This window comes from Barbatula barbatula (assembly GCF_947034865.1).
Source record: "Barbatula barbatula genome assembly, chromosome: 7".
Taxonomy (NCBI): domain Eukaryota; kingdom Metazoa; phylum Chordata; class Actinopteri; order Cypriniformes; family Nemacheilidae; genus Barbatula; species Barbatula barbatula.
The window spans coordinates 12,460,871-12,481,277 of record NC_136770.1 but is presented as its reverse complement, the minus strand read 5'-3'; the positions used below and the strand labels follow the sequence as shown (position 1 = coordinate 12,481,277).

General features: G+C 37.4%; 2 protein-coding genes across 5 annotated transcripts; both read right to left on the bottom strand.

The window, feature by feature from the left end:
• Nucleotides 1–281: 281 nt before the first annotated feature.
• znf326 (zinc finger protein 326) lies at nt 282–6,633 on the bottom strand. The gene is made up of 11 exons (XM_079460176.1): nt 5,820–6,633; nt 5,616–5,688; nt 5,128–5,479; nt 4,312–4,483; nt 2,562–2,588; nt 2,403–2,484; nt 2,054–2,201; nt 1,864–1,963; nt 1,547–1,677; nt 1,364–1,459; nt 282–1,277 (listed from the first exon to the last, which is right to left on the bottom strand). Exons 1-11 carry the CDS (start codon nt 5,845–5,847, stop codon nt 1,170–1,172), a joined length of 1,317 nt encoding a protein of 438 aa, XP_079316302.1. The 5' UTR covers nt 5,848–6,633; the 3' UTR covers nt 282–1,169.
• Nucleotides 6,634–9,648: 3,015 nt separating this feature from the next.
• On the bottom strand, nt 9,649–20,361 carry lrrc8db (leucine rich repeat containing 8 VRAC subunit Db). Of its 4 annotated transcripts, none has more exons than XM_079460910.1 (2): nt 20,242–20,361; nt 9,649–12,533 (listed from the first exon to the last, which is right to left on the bottom strand). In XM_079460910.1, the coding sequence occupies exon 2, from the start codon at nt 12,529–12,531 to the stop codon at nt 10,000–10,002; it is 2,532 nt and encodes an 843-aa protein (XP_079317036.1). In that variant the 5' UTR covers nt 12,532–12,533; nt 20,242–20,361; the 3' UTR covers nt 9,649–9,999. The 4 variants fall into 4 exon arrangements, with proteins under 4 accessions (XP_079317036.1, XP_079317035.1, XP_079317037.1 ...); XM_079460909.1 differs by lacking the exon at nt 20,242–20,361 and adding an exon at nt 19,670–20,167; XM_079460911.1 differs by lacking the exon at nt 20,242–20,361 and adding an exon at nt 20,078–20,167.
• Between the last annotated feature and the right edge of the window lie 46 nt (nt 20,362–20,407).

Genomic DNA, 20,407 nt, shown 5'->3' with positions numbered 1-20,407 from the left:
TAAAACAAAAAGCCATAAAATAAAGGGTTTCTGGTGTCTGTCAATACACCTGCTTAATACTGTTTATGGTAGACATGGTACATAGTAGACCCAGGTTAGTCCGTAGAAAACAAAAGAAGATATTTTGAAGAACATGTAATGGAGGCCAGTTTACAACATTCTCCAAAATATATTTTGTGTTCTGCTGAAGAAAGAAAGTCAGGTTTGAAATCTACTCACAAGATGGTGAGTAAATGATGACAGAATTTAAAACTCTTTCCAAAGTTTGACAAGATGCACAAAAAACGAGGCCACAAAGACGACACATTTATAGGAAACAGCACAACTTTCTTGTGCAGAACACAAAATAATACATTTTAAAGAAAGTTGTTAACCAGATAACATGGACTTGGCAAGATTGTCAAATATACACATATTGCCTATAAGACAATTTAGCATTGATTAAATGCTCTTAATTTTACTGCTTGAACATTTGGGATAGAACTTTTAAAGGACATGCTGGGTTTAGCAGCAGTGTTGGCAAAGCTGTTCTTGTTTGGTACCTCCAGCAGGGGGAGCCATTACACTCTTTCCAAGCATCTGTACCAGAAATGGCTTGCTAGTAAGCGTACTTCAGAACAGCCATACAAACATGTATAGTACAGATATAGCCAAACACACCTCATTACAGTAGATAAACTACTGTAATGCAGCATTGATGTTGAATAATTGAGACACTTTCAGAAACCCAACCCGTGTCATGTGAAAATTTAATAGTCAACACATATCTTTTCTTTAGAACATACAGTGACAAGGCAAGTTTCCAATCCCAAATATTACAGGATTTAACAAAAATGTAACCCATAAACATCTGCATTCAAATATAATACTGTCAAGTTTCATGTAATTCAGAACAGTGCCAAAACATTTTAATGACAAACTTGCATAAGATACTACAGAGACACAAAAGCTAAATAACTTAAACAAAAAGTACAATAAAAATAGAAAATGCCTACAATGAAAAAGTAGCCAACATTAATAAATGTTGAACTGAATTTGGAACTTGAAAAGCACATCTGAACCACATGTATTAATGCCTGTGCATTTGAGGATATAGAACAAGAAACTGGAAAGAGTATCGCTCTCTTTTTTAAGGACCATTCCATTTTTATTCCAGTCTTTGTCTAATATTATGAGTCACTAATTTCTGCCTCATCATCCTCAGCCTCATAAGATCTCTCCAGATCGTGAGAATCAGAACTTGTGTCTTTCGAATCAGCTGCAAACGGGTCTTCTCCCTGTAAAAAAATAAGATAATATATGTACACATTCAAGATCATCCACTATGACCAAATGATTTGTAATATGCCCAAATTGTTATTACCTTCATGTACATCTCATAGCGCACCTTCACATTATCATTATTGAAAATGGCTTTGGCTGTGACCACACTGTCTCTTTTCAGCTGATCTTTGTAAGCCTTTGAAGTAAACACAAAACACCCCATAAACAAAAAGTCCATCAACCAAAACTGGAGGCTTAGTATATTTACAGGACATATAGTCACCGCTTTGCTCTTGAGGTGAGTATGAGAACGAAGATGCTGCTGTACAGAGCTGAAAACCACAGGAATGTGAGTGTCACATGCACTGCAGTAAACCACCTCCATTCTTCTCATGTAATCATCCTCTGTCACCCCTGCAAAGCCAAATATTAGCCATGCAATAAAATATTAGCTTTTACAATAAATTTGTTTTAAATTGTTTATAAAAAATATAGTAGTTCTAGTTAAATGTTTATACTTGATACGGCCCAAAATTAGTTTTGTATCACTGCTAAATATGGACATCTACGCATAAGTGAATTTGAATTAAAGAGTTATACCTTCCATGATTTTTGCCCACTCATCTTTGCTGTGTCCACAGGTAGACTTTAGTTTATGTAGAGTAGAGACTGTTTTATGAAACTTGTGAACCATGCAATCCTGTACAGCATTAGAACATGTGTGTAAATGTATATCAACCAATTGAATACATTTCTGTTACATAAAAACACATTTTTCAAAAGTTCTTACATGCAAAAAACGGATAACATTGTCATCAAATTTAGCTTGCCGTCGTATGTAGTCGAGAGTTTCCTTGTGATAAGTGCTTCCAAAGTGTTTCTCAATGTCTTTGTCTTCAAACGTGTGGAATTTACAGAAAGCACAAGTAAAAGCCCACCTATAAGAAAACACAAATGCAGCAGTGAATGCTAAAAAGGCATTGACAAAGGAATTGCAAGGCATTGACCTCAACACATCTTTCAGTATACTGTAATAGACTATTTGGAACAAGCACATTGAATTATAATTCAAAATTTGGTCCATTAGAATCTATGTGATTCCTCAATGGAAAAAGTGACAAGGGCACTCAAAAGTTTACCTGTGCTTTTCACCATATTTTTCATGATTCTTCTCTCGTCGCCTTCTGCGTTTTTCTCTAGCTTGAACATTCTTACCACACACTGCGCACAACAATAAACATTAATAATGATGACTTGACTGACTTTTTAAAAACATTTCCAGATAAATAAAAACATACCACGTTCTCGGTCTAGCTCTTGAGTATCTGGAGAAATACAATTGTCCTGTGGAAATTAAAACTTTTCTGTCATAAGACCAGTTCCACATAATTGAACATTGAGTGTGGATTCTTACCTTTAAAATGTTTGGTCCTGGAAAGGAAAAAATGGAAAGCATTCTAAGCACCATAAAAACCTTAAGTTTTCATTTAAAAACTGTAGAAAGGGACTTAAAGGGACAGCTCACCCAAAACAAAAACATTCTCTCATCATTTACCCACCCTCGCATTGTTTCAAATCTATATCAATTTCTTTGTTGTCATGAACACAGAGAAAGATATTTGGAAGAATGCTTGTAACCAAGCTACCATAGTGACTACCATAGTAGGAAAGATTCAATGGTGGTCAAAAGTGCACTAGAACTGTTCAAGTAAGTCTCGCTGCATTCTGCGGTGGACATCCAACATGACCCATGTGACATCCATTCCGCCTACATCAGTGGCGGCATTTCAAAAAAACCTAGGGTATGGCAAAATTGCCTCTGGCCATACAACAAAGACATTCCGGAGTAAAGGAGCCATAAATTATACCACATCATATCTAAACAAAACGCGTACAAGAATCCACAAAACTGAATGAATGCACAAACATACACAAAGACTTACAGATAACAAACCCTACCCTCATATAATTTAAATTTTGATCTTCAAAGCTCTAATATCTGCAGCAAAAGGGCGACTCCAAAAAAAAATCTTTCAAACCATATGCCATTTATACTGTGCGTGACAAACCCACAGCCAGATGTTGTCATTAAAAACCATGTTAATCGAGACTAAAATATAGACCAAACATATAATTCACAGAAAACTGTTTTATATCTAAAACATGTATTACCATGTCGCAGTGCCATTTATTGCATAAATGGCAGCAAGATTGAAGCAGTGCAAAATCTGTGACAAGTTAATCCAAATGAAAACACGGGTAATGTTAATCAAAGGGACGCCCGGATATTTCGTGCAATAAACTGCGACTGCTCAACCCTGGCACATGGAGTACATTTTAGAATTATTCACAGATAATGTAACAAATTATTAATCTTGCAATATTTATACATTATTGCTTGAGCAGATGAAATTGTTATGGGACCGTAAAAATTGCCCATTTTTTGGCATATGTCGATAATACACTTTATTTTTAAAACACCTGTTTTTAAAAGGTTTCTTAAATGGTTTCTTCATTTTGTCGAAAATGAATGGGTGTATGATCTAATATGTGATGTGAAAATCTAGACAAGCTAAAGGTGGATTCAAACCTTGTTGTTGGCGAGAGTGTGGCATTTTTACACTCTAAAATATACATGCTTCCGACGTGCATGCTAAAGATATAAAGTAGTCTAAAATATTTTGATTATCTTTAATGAGCATCAATCTGCACACTTTGTTTCCACTGTTTTGTACATGCAACTGCCATACTCTTTTACATCCAATTATGAATGCCTCTCCATGCCTCTCCAACATTATTCAATTCTTCAAAATATTTCCTACTATGGTAGTCAATAGTGGCCAAGATCTGTTTGGTTACATTATTCTTCTAAATATATATTTTTTGTGTTCATCAGAACAAATACATTTATACAGATGTGAAACAAGTAAGTTAATAAATAAATACAAAAAAAAGTAAATAAAGACACTTTTTCATTTTGGGGTGAACTGTTCCTTTAAATGGAAAATGAATGTTGCCAATTTATAAACAACAAAGCACAATACATACCCACACTCCTGCTTAAGCTAGGAACTGCTCTGACTATCCTCTTCTTTCGAATCAACTTGCACGGAGGTACTGCTTCCATCATCTTCCTTTTGGTCCCTCGAAACACTGGAGCAGCAGGGTTTGAGTAGTTTAGAAGTCTGTTTATGCGAAGAGCGGGACTTTGAGCTGAGCACTGAAGAGGAGAAGACCAAAAGTGTTTTATTTTTCATAAAACTTTTTTATACTTTCCTGTTAAGCAGAGTAAACTGTTGACTTCCTAAAGAGTTTCAAAATATTTGCCTTATTGGTCTGCCATGTCAGCTTCTAGCTAGACCAATGTTATGAGCTTGAGGACTTTTTAGGAAAAAGGCAAGAGACAGGTGTGGTGGAAAGGAGGGCATAAGAGTGTAGGGTAAGAGTGGTACAGATATAACACTACCATTAATATGTTTGTTTGCAATAGACATTAAAGGGGTCATATGACACGGCTAAAACTAATATTATCGTTTGTTTTAGATGTAATGCAATGTGTATACATGATTTAAGGTATAATTTTTTTTTATTTTCCACATATCGTGCATCTCCTCTTTGCCCCGCCTCTCAGAAACGCTGCAATTTATTTTACAAAGCTCATCGCTCTATGATTGGCCAGTAAACCAGTGCATAGTGATTGAACGAATACTGCAATCGTGTGATGTATTTAATGCCTCTTATCATATTTGGAACATTAGGCAAATTGACATGTCTACTACATGCAACTTATAACACACCAAAGACACAGAAAAACACGTATTCGCACAATATGACCCTTTTTAAGTCTAACACATCCAGACTTACTTCTACAGCTTTTTGTCTGTCCTCAGATACAACAGCACCTCTTCCACAATAGTTTCTTTGCATGTGTCCTAGCATGTCTCTTCCCCGTGTGCCAATAGGCGCTGGTCTTGAATGTGATGGAGAGTACAGGCTGGAGGAATCTGAAAGATTGGAGGTAGAGTACTGACTTTCTCTGCTGCTGTCTGAAAAGGGAGACCTGGATCTCGGGGATGCCACGAGGCAGGGTCTGTCCCAGTCTGCTGCCCAGGTGCCTGAATAGGTGTCACCGTACCCTCTGTTAGAATTTTCATAATCTGTAACAGCATCTTCAGCGCTCAAAGTCCCAAGTCCAAAATAATCAAAGGTACCATATCTGGGGCAAAAAATTAATTACAATATACGAAAATAGAAAAAAAGAACAACATTAAAAAGAGAAGATGTATTTACTTAATTATTTACGGTTTTATAAGAAAAGCAAAATGACAGGAAGTTTCTTTAACAATATTCACCTGGTAGAGCCATTACTCTCAAATGACTCTGAGGTTCCAAATAATCCAAATAATGGCTGGCTGTGACATTTGCCTGCACAAATAAACAATAATGATGATGATTATTCTAAATACAATATCCGAAAGCAAACAAAATAATATCTTTAAACAAACAGCACAATATAACCTAAACATAAAATAAGACATTGAGAGGCATTTCTTTACCCGAGTTTTCAGCTTTTGATGGGAACATTTCTTCTTTAAAAGTCCTTTCCGTAGAATGAAGAATGTTATAGCCTTATATTATGCTGATCTTTTTAATCTTGTTGAGTATTTCCATGCACCACTCTCCTCCCAAACACTTCACGTTAAGACTTCCACGTTAAGACTATTGTTTGATAACCCCTATTTGTGTGCCCTTGTCTTTATTTAACGTCTACGCATAGTTTATAGCTTATTTCCCCAATAAAACAGTGATTCGGTGATGATCAATTATTTCTAATCAACGATTTAATAATAGCCTGCGTTTTTCGTTTGAGGATTGTTTTTAACACACAAAAGTTGTTTTCTAAATTTCATTTAAACAAATCTCGTGTAACTTACAATATAAACAAGCGCGAGTCAGTCAATCGTTCCGCTTTAAAGTAAAGCTGGTACCACTGAAATCATTCCCCTGGAAACAAACTAAACAACCTGACCAGTTAAAGGCTTTTTTCCACAACAAAGCCGCTACTTGCGCATATGGAGCACAAACTTGTCTTCCTCCAGAGGACGAATGCCTTCTCACAAATGGAGTCCGCCATTGAGTTGCATGGATGATATGCACATTTAGAGTGTAATTGTTTGATGTATTTTGCAGGGTCTTGTGCCTTGTATGCAAATAATAATTAATTAATTCGGTTATATCTATTTGGCGATTACATAATAGTTTTCAGTAATTCAACACTACTGTGATTGTGCAATTCCGAAAAGCGTGCTGAAAAGATTCAGGGACCACGTGACAACGCTATAGTCTTGACTCTTGTTCGACTTGATGCCGAAAGGTCTGACCGGCGGATGACAGCAAAGTACCGCGAGAGCGATTCGAAAAAAGATAAAAGGTCTGCTTCCGAATCGCTCTCGCTGTATGTTGATGTCATTCCCGGATCGGATTTTGCGGAACAACCCTTAACTTAGACAACAATACACCCGAATAACCTCAGATATTTTAAAAACCGCTTTTTTTAAAATACACACCGAGTAATACAAATAAGGCAATTACTGTGTACGTATGTAGCCTACCTAACCAATTTGAGGGTAAAATCAGGTCATATTTTATGCAGATGCACTCCGCCGGCTTCTTTATTTTCAGTGTTTTTATGGATCAAATAAAAGATTAACGTTAACGAATAAAATATCACTTATATAGACATTAAATAGTTCGTTTAACCCTTGCATGGTGTTCGGGTATGTGCATATGAAAATGCACATTCAAATTAAGACTCATTGACCATGGCTTTTATTTCTGTGAAGAACATCAGGACAAATTTACACCCCCTACACATTTATATTACATAGCCCACAGGATGTTCACTGTAACTCATTTTTCGTCAATTCCTTGTTACTGGTCATCTTTGGTCAAACTTCACCAATAAATTAAACTAAGAGGAGCAAAATGTTTTTAAAAAAATCAGGACGTTACTATCATTCACCTCTAGAGGGAGCACAACCATAAACTACGGCGAAGAGAACAGACAGTGACCAAAATTCTATATGGATCCAATCTACACATAAAGAAAAATGTAGAATTACCAGTTCTATTAATTAAAGGAGATTAATGGACCCATGGATTTTGCGATTGTAATATGCGCAAATATTGAATATATTTTTTATTTGAATTTTTGACTATTTGTCTGGTTTGATTGTAAGATCCTTTATTTATTACGTTTGTGCCTGCTGAAATGTATCTTGTTTATTTAAAATTTTTGCAAATCCCAGACACAGTATATTTCAAGGTATTTATTATATAAAAAATTGCAAGTCGAATTTTTAAAACATACGATTAGGAGCAAAGCAGTTTCAAAGAAGGGAAGGCGAAAACAGCAAGGGGTGCATTAGGCTACATTCAAGTTCACCTTAAAGTAGCTGAAAAAGAAAACATGAACATTTGTCACTATTTCAAAAATATCAGTTTGAATGACCTTAAGTGTTTCGTGTACCTCAAAGTACACATCATTTCATTTAGGTGGAATCAATAGATTTATCATTGTTACACTAGGCTATAGAAAAGTAATACAATTCTACATAAATAAAACAGATTTTCAAACAAACCATGATTTGTCCATAATTCTTTCAGGTTTCCCAGATCATTTTAATAGTGCAACAGAAAGTTAATACATACAGTATTTTGATGTTTATCACCGGAAACACATTAAAAGTAATCTTAACATATATGTCAAATAAATCAATAGTTACAAATTATTGTTAGTCACACATGTTTTAAACATGAATGATTTTAAAACCTGGCAAGACCTCAAGAAGGTTCTTGAAGGGTCACAACGACACCAATTACAAATTAGACCCTACAGCATTTCAGAAGGATAAATAGAACAGAGGGGGGTTACAGTGATTCCACAAAATGGCTAGACAACTCATTTGAAATGTGGTTAGAACACTCTTCTCTTAGTTTGTCATGAAATGTTATGGATCTCAACAAAAGAAAACAAAAACAACAGACACAATCCAAATGAATTCAATGAATATTAAGTTCCACGTCTGCATACGAACCTTGTGAAATCTCAATATTTCCTATATATTGTATAAATCATACTATTGGTGCATCGTCATGTTTGTCTTTGGGCGTTGCAAATATTAACCAATAAGCAGTTTTAAGAAGAGCTTGTCAACTTTGACCACACAGTGTTTATTGGAAAAATAGTGGGGTTTTTTTCATTTTCTGTTAAGTGTCAGTTTTGGAGATACAAGCTTTTAATCTGACAGCATTACAGAAAAGCAAGTAAGCCATCCAATAAATACGAAGGACACAATGACCGTTTTACGCATAGAGCTGAATCATTAGTGACTCTTGTTCATAGAGAAATAAAAAAACAACCACTGAGGTTCAGGTTAGGGTTTATCCAACACTTTCCTCACAAGTTAAAGGCATGGGCATGCACAATGCACAGTATGTGGTGCTAACAGCGACATACACTTTACATTACTTGTCAGTACGGCTAAGTTTCTGTAAGCAGATTGTCGTCGTAGATATGACATCAGAATATATACAGGGTCAGTACGTTCACTTTACATGTCAGATAGAGCTTTGGAGGAGCAAGGACCATGCATTGTATGCACATTAGAAGGCCTGTCCCATCATAACATGGTGTTGTACAAATCATGCACAAGCCATATCAAGTCACTTGTGCATTATTTTTGTTACCAACATGAAAAAAGGATGTTAGTGGTAACATGTTCATGTGTTGACAGTAATGTGCAATGCAAATAATTATTTTAGATGTGCCTATTAGATGTTGCTGCAAAATCATGGCTAATTCATGTATGACATTATTATTCAGTTAAAGATGCTGAGTTAACAAAAATGTGTGCAAATATTGTTCATAAAAGATGGAACAGGCCAGAACTAAATTGTGCATATACTATACTGTACACTTGAGTTTCATTAAGCCCCAAGATGGATATGGTGAGTCTGTACTAAATGTGAACATTGAGGTTTTAGTCTATACTTCACTCAAACCACGTGAGTTTTAATCTATCAAGCTGACCATGTAGTACTCGTATTTCACTTTTTCTTTTTAACACTTTTGTCCAAGAATTATAAATGTTAATTGTTCTGAGCTATTTAAAAAAAAGAAACAACATACAATGTGATGCAGTGTGCCTACAGCTGGTGAAAACATTAATTAACAGAAATGGTAACAGTAAAATCTGATTTATAGCTACACCGTAACATAGCTAAGACCTTGACAAAGAAATTTTTTACCATGAAGACAGACATAATAATTCTAAACATTTGAAAAGTTCTGAAAACCTTTAAGATATTTTTCTTTCTATGCACCAAGCATAGTTACATTCCACAAGTTTCATATTTGCTTACTGGAAATTTGTTGTGGGCTTTGTTTGTTCAGAGATTGATAACAAATCACTTTTCATACTTAACCAAATGTATAGACCAAGTCTTCTGGATATAAAAAGCCACAGAATTATTGCATGCTTCTCATTTCACAAATTGGGCTTCCTAGTTTCCTGTACTTGCATCCTAATTTCCAGATCATAAGCTGAAAATGGTGGAGTGGGAAAACAAGGAAGCAGCAATTTACCTTTTGAGAAGCACCCAGTGACTTTCCCCTTTTCTATAACTGTTGGACTTTACAGTACAACCAATTAATAATTTTCTTCTATTCCACAATCACACTCCGTTTGCAAAAGTAGCATTGGTTTCCTGACTGATGCTCTCTTTGACCTCTAGGGGAAGTGAATCAAAAAGGTGGTCCTCCACGATGAGGCCGCTTCGGCGCACGAGCCGGCATTGGCCAAGTTGTGCAGGCAGACGATCCAAGCAGTTCCCTTTTAGCTCAAGATGAGTTAGCTGCGACAACTGCCCGATTTTCTCTGGCAACGAAGAGATGCAGTTGTACCCAAGAGACAGACTACGCAACTTTGTGCATTTGAACAGCTGCTTGGGCGCCACTTCCACCTTGTTTCCTGTGATGGCAAAATGCTGAAGGTTCTGAAGAAAGCCCACCTCTGGAGGGATCACTACAATGGAGTTATGACTAACATCCAGGTATCTCAGCTTGAGGAGATTAAACAGAGTGGTAGGTAAGGTCTCTAGTTTGTTATGTGAAAAATAGAGAAACTCTATGTTTTTGACATGACTTATGGACAACGGAATGGAAATTATCTTATTGTGCCATAGTTTAAGGCAGTTAAGTCTTTTGAGATGCTGGAAGCTGATAACCTCCTCAATGGTACGAATGTTGTTGGTTTTCAAGTCCAACTCCTGCAGGTTGGTCAAACTGAAAATCGCATGTGGTATCCTCTCCAGTTCACAATTGTGTAGCTCAAGCTCAGAAAGGTTTATCATCTTTTTCAGGATGTTTAATACCACAAGTTTAGTACCATCATTGTGTACCACAAGTTTGATCAGATGGGGTGATAAGTCTGTAATGTTTGTTGGAATCTTGGTGAGGTTGCTCTTCAAATGTAGAATCTTGAGATGCCTCAGGTCCCTGAGGGATTCTAATCCTATCATTTTGTTGTTCTCAGAGTTCAGGTTTCCGACCAAGTAGAGTTCTCTCAAGTTCTTTAGCATGTAAACCCAGGTGGGAATCTCCGCTACATCCGTAAACTTGACATGAAGGCACCGTAGGTGATCACGGAGAAAACTAAACGCAGTCTGTTCGACTTTGGCGGGGCAGTGGTAAAAGTGCAACTCATGGAGGTTGACCATTTGGGAAATTTTTGCTGTGATCCGTGCCTCAGGAATGAGCTCTAGTTTTAGGACGTCTAAATCAGTGTGGTCGAAGACAGCATCAGGCACACCTGAGAGCATGAAAAGATGCAGCTCAAGTTTATCCTGTGCATTGCGAGTCACGTGTTGCCGTAGTTTCTCAAATGTCCACTCGTGATTTAAACTGATTTGCCGCAGTTTGTTCTCGCTTACCTCTGAGAGAAAGACACCAAAGCGCTTTGAGTATAACTGGTCATACTGGTCTACCATGTGAAGGAGGAAAGCAAAGTCATTCTTCACATCTGGAATATCGCTAAAACTACTTTCCTCTCTAACTTTCTCAAAGGAGTACTCCTTAAGAGGCCGTCTAAACAGCCAAAACAGTGTATAAATGCAAACCAAGCCATAAACGAAAATGAGGACAATGTAGCTTACAAGGAGCTTTTTCAACATGTGAGCCATGTTATGGGTACATTTAAATTTGGTGTAGCCAGTTAAATGTTTAATGTCTGGCTCACAGTCATGGTCAAAATGAATGGATGTGACAAACGTCATTGTGTAACATAGGATCAAAATAAATTTTACAGTTTTTATTATAGTCTGAGCTACATACAGTTTGTAGATCAAGTCACTGTCCTCGACATGTGTGCGAAACTTCCTTACTTTCTCGAAAAGGGCTTTAGCCTGCTCTCCATCTTTTTTATCGAGTATAGTCATGCTTGGTACTTCGATGACTGGCTTCTCTGCAGAAAACTTAATACCAGATTTTCCAAGCATGGGTGTCGACTGATTCGGACTTCCCTCTTCACTGCTGGTGGAAAGATGCTTTGGTAATGTAGAGGCTCCAGTGAGTCTTTGCTTATTCTCTTCAGAGTCCTCACAGGCTGTCTCAGACAACGCCTTGGTTGTCCAAGGGGACTCGAAACACTTACCCAAAATAGACACAAAATGCTCAATTTTGGAACTAGTCTTTGGATACTTGAACCAAAAGTTACTGCTTACCATAAGTACAATAGTGTGTATGAGGGCGAGATATGGAAAGTACTTTGAATACCACGGGAGTGCAACATGGTAGCACATCTGATTAACAAACACATACTGCTGAAAATCCAGGTTTGTTCTAAGACCTGTAGGCTTAGTATGACCGACAGCAGAGGAGTGTGGGAGATGATTCTGCTGGACAACACTGTCGGTTTGTTCTTTGCTTGTCAAAGAGGCAGCTGCCAATGTCATATGGCCGCCTCCTGTCCCTGAGCCTAAGGCTTTCTCTGGTGGCTTTTCCGGGGACATGGAATTGGGGTCCTCCCACGATTCCAGAACAGGAAGGCAAACCACCTGATCTTTGGTTAACTGCATGGTCCCGGCAAAAATGGCCAGCATTAGCATGACCACACCCAGGTAATCCATGAAGACGTCCCACCATGGTTTCAGTATTCGATAGGTTGGCTGGATGTCATTTAGGGAGGCAACTTCTGTGAGGGTAAACATTCCTAAATAAAGACAGAAAAACTTGTTTTTAGCTTATAATAAAAAGTATACAGTAAATGGAATTATTTCATTTTAGAGGGGACTCACAAACATATCAGAATCAACCATCCCACTGTTAAAGGCTTTTCTTTTTTGTTTTCGAAGCTTTAACTATGTTTTTTGGGTGTTCAACAATGGATGTTCATGTTTCTAGTTTAAAAAAACACTTTTTAGTTAACATATTTCAAGTCTATTGTTCACCGCTGTCCGTCTTCTTACAAAGCAATCTTCTTTTTATGAGTTTCTAAGTCCTTCTTTCCAAAACGCTCTGTTTGGTAAAGCTGACCCAGTTTGTCGTTATTGGTTCCCTGCTTACAGCATGTGTATGAAGATGTCCCACCCACACCATATCAGCGAGCTTCCCATTCTCAGGCTGTTGTGGTTGGTCGGTCCCGCTCTCAGTGCATGTGTATTCATAAGCTTTAGCTTTTAGCAATAAACAGTATGGCGAAAACTTCACTTCGTCAGATAAAAACATGCAGATCGATAGAGGTGTAATGGAGGTCTGCTAGTGCATGTGCAAATATCAATCTTTGTTAGAGATCGCGATTTTTTTAGAGGGAAATGCCACCGGACCAATTGGTGTGATGGCCTCAGACCGGTTAAAATAACACTTATATCAGAAGCGCTAGTTTTGCCTTTTTATATTGGACCTAAGATGGATAATAAAAAAAGCAAATTGACCAGGAGACATTTGCAAGCAGGACTTCAAAGGACGTTTCATAGAAGTGTTTTAGAGGATTGCGCACACACAATATCTGTGTTTTACACAAAACAGCTTTCATAGCCAATGTTAAAGTAATGGAAGCTGTTATTTGACCGTTGGTTATCTTACAATGTGTGTAGCTGAATTCTTATTACCATCTGTAAGACTTTGGTTAAACTGATTAAGCGCGCAGCTCAGTCAAATGTTTACAATCTCTGAAAACCAAACATTACTCCAGCAGCTCTTCCTCATCTCTAAGGAGGGCCTTGCCCCTTTTTTGCATATTCCTGGTGCTGGAGGTTACTCAAAAACTGGGAATAGTGACATCATGTACCCGGGAAGTAAAGGGCTGTAGTCCGATTCCAGCCGTTCTCTGTAGTCCTTGAAAATCGAATTCTGATAAAGTCAATATCTCACTTGGCATTGAACTTTGAGCATTATCATTTTGCAGATTTATGCTCTAACAGCAACTAACTAAAGTTTGAAATTTGGCATCACAGGGAACGGCACCTTTAAGATTAAATCTGACAAATACAGGCTTGTCACAAAGAAATCTTACTCTCATGTTCCAGTAAACAAATGTACAAAGGAGTGGTCTAATACACCAGTAAAGATAACAAATATCTCCTATTGCTTGGAAGATATCCTAGTGTCTCTGCCCTGTATCACTCACCGCAGCATAGCACTTTATCAGTGATCAGGCACTAAAGCACTGCTTTAGACATCCTTATTGGATTATCAGTCTTAGTGCGTCCATACTTTAGAAAATGAAGACATTAGTACTTGAGTGGTGAACTTGGCCAAAGACAAAGTTATCTTTAATATCAAGTTGCAAGGCCCTCCTCTGATATTCCTGCATTTTAAGAGAGAAATATTGATTTGCACAGCTCGTCTTTCACATTGCTAATTCTCACTCATAAACATCTAATAAAAAAAGAATGACCTTCTCACTGACAAGAAACGATTGAATGTCATTGTGATTAATTACGTAGTCTTTTTCTTGGACAATCAGGCTGTAATATAAATCATTAGTGTCAATGTTTTGTTAAACAATTATTTATCATTGAATCATATACTTCCTTAAGCAATGAGTTAAGATTTCAACCATGCGGACAATGAAGATTCACCACAGAGATCAAGGGAAGGAAAGGCTTGACTTCTAGACGTCTAGACTTGCTTTGTCCAGGACAATCACATTCCTTCCATTCATCACACCAACCAAGTCACAAGCAAGTTCTTCTTTTGCTTTAAGCTGTTTTAAAGAACCCACTTTCAAGCTTTACGCTGGCTTTGATGTGGACATGTCAATTGTAAGGAAGACGTCCAAATGGATAATGGATATAAAACTTCTCAAGAGCAATTTCTGAAGGAGACACAAATAATAGTCAAAATTGTACTTATAAAGATATGTGAACACAGAGGAAAACCTTGCTGTTATCATTAATTGTCATGATTCTGCCTCATCATGTCATGTCTTTCTTGGTCTAGTGACAGGATCATGACAGAACCTCATGTTTTGTGTGGAGAGAGACATGTTATTGTTGGTTCTGACATAACATCTCTGGTCTCGTCTTTGGCCCCGTCCCCCTTTGTTTAGCTTTCCATTAACCTCTTGTTAGTGTTTCATTCCACACACCTACCTAGTGTTAATTCATCTCTTATAGTTCCCCCATTTAATGCCCTTGTGTTTGCAGTCATGTGCTCGTTCGTTTTGCCTACATGACTCTTTGTCTTGCGCGATAACCTATGGATTACGCCCAGCCTTCTTGGAATTATACCCGGTCTAGTTGTTGTGGTTCTTTAGTGTAGTCCCAGTCGTGTCAAGTTTCATTTAGTGTCTTGTTCTCTTGTTTTTTGCCCCCATGTGGGTAGTGTTTTGTTCCTTTGCCGTCTCTGTTATGTTTACCCATCATGTGCCTTTGCTTTGTGTTTTTAAAGTTTATAAAAAGTTTGTTTCCTGCCCATCGCTGTCTGCGCCTGGGTCCTCATTTGGAGAAATACATCTTTAGTCAGCATTTTTTGCCACAACTAATTAACGAATCTGCATCAACTACATTAAAGAGAATCACTTCATTTAAAATGAATAAAATCGCCTATTTACTGGAGTTCACCAACCACTGATGAACTGAGCTGCATACCTGACTTGAGTGTGTAACGTAGGTGATATAAACGGGGAAACCAGGCAGTGGGCCAAACCACTGTGAAGCAGGGGAGGTGGAACGCAACTGTTTCTTAACTGAAAATGCATTTTTGGTGTTTTTCTACTTACACAATTATTTTAGGTATACATAAATATATATTTCACAATAGACGGTGCGATTTGTAATGATTTTGGGGAGGGACAACCATCGGATGGGGGGAGGACGTGATACAAAGTTTTTATTTTACCAGGATACGTGTGAATGCGGCTTGTTTTGACAATGCTGTGTGCTGTACATGAAACTTCAAAAACCCAAAGGAGAAACTATATAGTGCAAAAGTGGCCTAAAAGGGCTAATAGACAGCTGCAAAGAAGGGGGCTGGAAAAGAAACTGCAGCAAACAACACTATATTTTTCCTCTGCAATAATTAGGGTCTAATTTGTACAATTACATAGAAGCTTATTTAGACAAGTCAGACTGCCATAAACAACAATTACTACTGTGTGTGTGGTACCATGGAGTTCATGGTTTCTTAAAGAATGCACAGTTATTAACATTTGCACATATTTTACATGACAGTACTGATAAAGACACACACTGAAATCAAAAAGATTCTGACTGGATATTCCAATGGTGATCTACTTTGGTAGATAAGTCATTTTATAAGCTTAGCCTTCTGTAGAACTAATCATTTCTTTGATGGTACATTAATGTGACAAAGGAACATTCAGTTCTTAAAATTAAAAATGGTAAATAAAAGGACTATCAAATGGTAACCACTAGCTAGACTGTGCGTAATATCAAGTCATGTAATAAATGTAATGCTCATAGTGTGACAATGTTGGAGGCCCTTTATAACAAGACTTCAGAGAATGTCTGATCTCATGGCCTTTTCCCACAGTTGGCCCAGCTTTTAGACACCAGTTCCCAACATAAGAGCTCGAAGATTAATCAGGGTTACACAAACTGTAGCTTTATAAGCTGAAAAATGGTTTGAAGTATCTATTTAATAGCCTATTTTGGTGCAATAACACACAGAAATATATGGCAGAACTTTACAATCAAGTTGTTTTCAATTATTTATGCAGTAGCTAGTCTCGCGTAGTCAGACCTTGATACTGAATGTCTGGGAACTTTAATCGTTTCGAAAGGCCAAGAACCACAAAAAAGCAAATAAAGCAAGCAATAACATTTGGTTTTGTGCCGCGTTATATTAAGGTATTTACTCGAAAGACATGGATTCTCATCGTATCCGCATTACATCTTCGATCAGATTATTTTTTGGTTGCTTTTAGGCAGACTGTTTAGAACGTGATACGCAGGAGTATAGAATTCAACCAATCCGAGGACTACTTCCAGTCTGCTGAAGTGCTTCCAGTTAAGTATGCCATATGCATCAGACATTCAGCCAGCGGTCGGTGCTGGTGATGCATGAATCTAAAATTATGCAGTAGTTAACATTAACTTACAAAGAGTGATATAGGCGTGAGTGGGGCACAGACTAACACAGGGTTAATTGTAACACTGACGTTTATAATGTTATATTCAGTTGTTGTCCAATTTGTGCTTTCTGTATTCTGTTAATTTTTGTGTTTTATGTAGATTTATGTAGCAGACCTAATATAATCTTAATCACGGTTTTGTTGCCTTAAATACTACAGTAGCAGCATACTAAAACATGTCAGCCACTTCTAGCAACTGTTAACTAAGCTTTGAAAAAGGTTTACACAGCGGGGGTATTTGTGACACAGTAGCTGCATTTCCATTACCCTTCTAAAAGTGGAAATTGAAATAGCGCATTGACAACACGCCCAATGGAAAAAGGTAAATTTCACAAAAACTCCTATGTATCGCAAATTCACGCTCGAATTAGGTTTTTTTTAAGGCAATGCGATTAAGGCACATTTTGCAATATATAAAACTGCAATGGAAACTATTTTAGTCGTATTTACAAGTCATGTGGCATACAAAAAAATCATAAGGCTATCAAATATAGACATTTCACTTCACAGTAGGTGGCACTATGCACTAAAGTTGGTTTGCAACCTGCCATAAAACGTACAAAGAAGAAGTATGGACAGATTTATGGCGAGAATAAACAAAATACACTTTAATCGCATAACATAATTTAATGGAAACGCAGTCATTCCGCAATATTGTTTTATCAACAGCCAAGTTTTGCGCAAATCTACATTTACACTTAGGTTTTTTGTTAGACGCTTTTATGCAAAGTTGCTTTCGTGTAGCTCAGTGGTAAGAGCATTGGGTTAACAACACAAGGTTGTGGGTTCGATTCCGGGGGATTACAGATACCTATGTAAAATGTATAGGATAATGCTATGTAAGTCGCTTTGGATAAAAGCGTCTGCCATATATGTAAATGTACATTGCATTATCCTATACATTTATACATAGGTATGTGCAATCCCCTGGGATCGAACCCACACCCTTTCATTGTTAACACAATGCTCTTACCACTGAGCTAGAGGAAAACTGTAATGGAAACCTGGCTTTTGTTCCAATCTGTAATGGAAACCTAGCTATTGTTTCAACTAAGTGTTAAAGGCACCATATGTAAATTTGGACCGCTAAATGGTGCACTTTCGAAAACTACAACAAAAGGCGAAGCTAAATGACGTAATGTAGGAGAGTGGAATTATGGGACATGTCGTTTTCACCATCCAGAGGCGTATGGAGATCGGCCATCATGTGCACGGACGAGGTAATGAATGAATTTTATTTTATTTAATGAATTAGCTTGCAAGAAACGTGGAATGTAATGTTACGTTAGCCCACGAATGATATTGGACTTTGTCAATTGATTTGGTAGCGTGATGCTACACAGTTTTACGTGTTTAAAACAGTCATTGTTAAGAAGTAAACTATGTTAAAAAAGATAAAAAATCCCAATCTGCGCCCCTAGATAAACACATTTTTTTAATTCTGTCATCATTTACTCACCCTCATGTAATTTCAAACCTGTATAAATTACTTTGTTCTGATGAACACAGAGAAAGATATTTGGAAGGATGTTCAGAATTTTCACTTCTGGAACATCATTGACTACCATAGTAGAAAAAATGTAATGGTAGTCAAAGGTGCCGCAGAACTGTTTGTTTTCCTAAATTCTTCGAAATATCTAATTTTGTGTTCAACATAACCAATTAAAAACAATATTACGCTACTATGGTACTGGATGGTGTCCCAAAATTGCTAACATTCTTCCAAAAATCTTTGTGTACAACAGAATAAAGAAATGTGTACAGGTTTGAAACAACCTGAGGGTTGAAAAATTGCATACAACCTGTATTATATGTTTTAACAATACCATTCACTTAAGCATACTGTATCAGAGATTCATATTTCCGCCACAAAATTTTGATTTATTACTTTGTTTTATATAATACAATTATTGATATTGGTTGCACCACATGATAAGTGATTACTATCACAGCTAACCTCACTTGACCTCAGTCTGAGCCTTTACCACGTAACTAGGTCATGGTTGCAGCTTTTATTCTCAATCGCTGGAAAATTGGAAATGACAATTCTGGTAACCAATCATATCTCTTTGTGTTATCCTGAGATTTCATCAGAGTTGGGAAAACACTGTGTGTGTCTCTGGGTTAGTCTCATATGTACAGATGATGGATAATTTGGCATAAACATAAGATAATTTTTTATAGTAAAACAAAGTGTTATTTAATAGTACATGAACACGTGTCCTAAACCTGAAATCTAAATGAGTAAATATCAGCAGAACTAAATAAGAATATTTGCGGAATGCAGAATTTATTGTGGAAACGTTGACGTAGCAAAACCCGCTCGGTCAAATGGAAGAAGTTAAAGTAACAAGGTCAGCCAAAATGTTTAATGTTTACTGTCCATCCATATGGGAACCCCATATCAGTGAATGTGTCTCAAAACAACCAACCCGTGATTACATAACCTCACATTTAGATTTCAAATCAAACTGTAGCTGCTGGATATAAAACTTGCCTGTGTGAAATGCCTGTGTGTATAAAATCATGATAAAATGTTATTAAACATCTATCATATAACTTCATAGCAGAGGTCTGCATGTTGTTTTAACTGTAAGGCTGTATATCAACATGTCCAACTATTTGTCTATGCCTCCAAAAAGTGCTTAAGAATTCGCAATAGACTATGCCTATAACACGACCTTAGGACACAGGCAAACGGAGCAAGTATGCAATATTCCAGAAATGTCTGCGCCATAGAATATACTTACTGTCTCATATAAACGTCATCCACACTGCCATTACAGAAATTACGATATTAATTACACACTTCATCCTTTGCAGTAAAGTGAACACTGTTGTAGAAAATAAGCGGTCGACTCGCGTGGGAGACGTCATTTGTAGCTGCGTCCATGTTATTGTGTTCCGGTACCGGCTAGTTAAAGTGAGGGTCACGGTATTTCTATGACACGGCTTGCTTACTAATAATGCATAAAGTACGAGCGGAACGTTATTTACAGGACCGAACTAGAATATATCCTATGAACGCAATCCGGTGTCTTGTGGTGTCTTCTCAGTTGTGTGCAGATTAACGTCACACACAAACAACAATTCCATTCAAAGGCTGATGATACTGCCGTGTTCTAGTAGGTAAGCAACGGTACGAAAGGTCAACTTACTAATAATTCACCCGGCAGGGCTTCATATAAGGAACCCCGCTCCTCTCATTATTATGGTACAGTCAGTGCAAAGCGCAAAGCGTCAGAGTCAACCAGTCTGCACCAGTTCTGTACACCGCATCCGCCACCTTTAAACCCCCGATCACGCAGACAAATGTACTTACCTCACACCAGGGCTGTCATTTTAAAAACGCCGAAGCCTCCAAGATTTCTATGCGTTTGAAATGATGAATGAAAAAAGAAATGCGTGTAATGGACAGAAATTCAGCAGATTGAGGAAGTGCGTGTGGGCGGAGCTAAAGTTTACAGGAGGATACAGCACCACACACC

Coding starts and splice junctions, on each gene's coding strand:
- znf326 (XM_079460176.1), bottom strand. CDS start 5,847: ATGTTCCCATCAAAAGCTGAAAACTCGG. Junction 5,480..5,615: donor GAGAGTAATGGCTCTACCAG/GTGAATATTGTT, acceptor TTTTTGCCCCAG/ATATGGTACCTTTGATTATT. Junction 1,678..1,863: donor GTGGGCAAAAATCATGGAAG/GTATAACTCTTT, acceptor TTGGCTTTGCAG/GGGTGACAGAGGATGATTAC.
- lrrc8db (XM_079460910.1), bottom strand. CDS start 12,531: ATGTTTACCCTCACAGAAGTTGCCTCCCTAAATGACATCCAGCCAACC.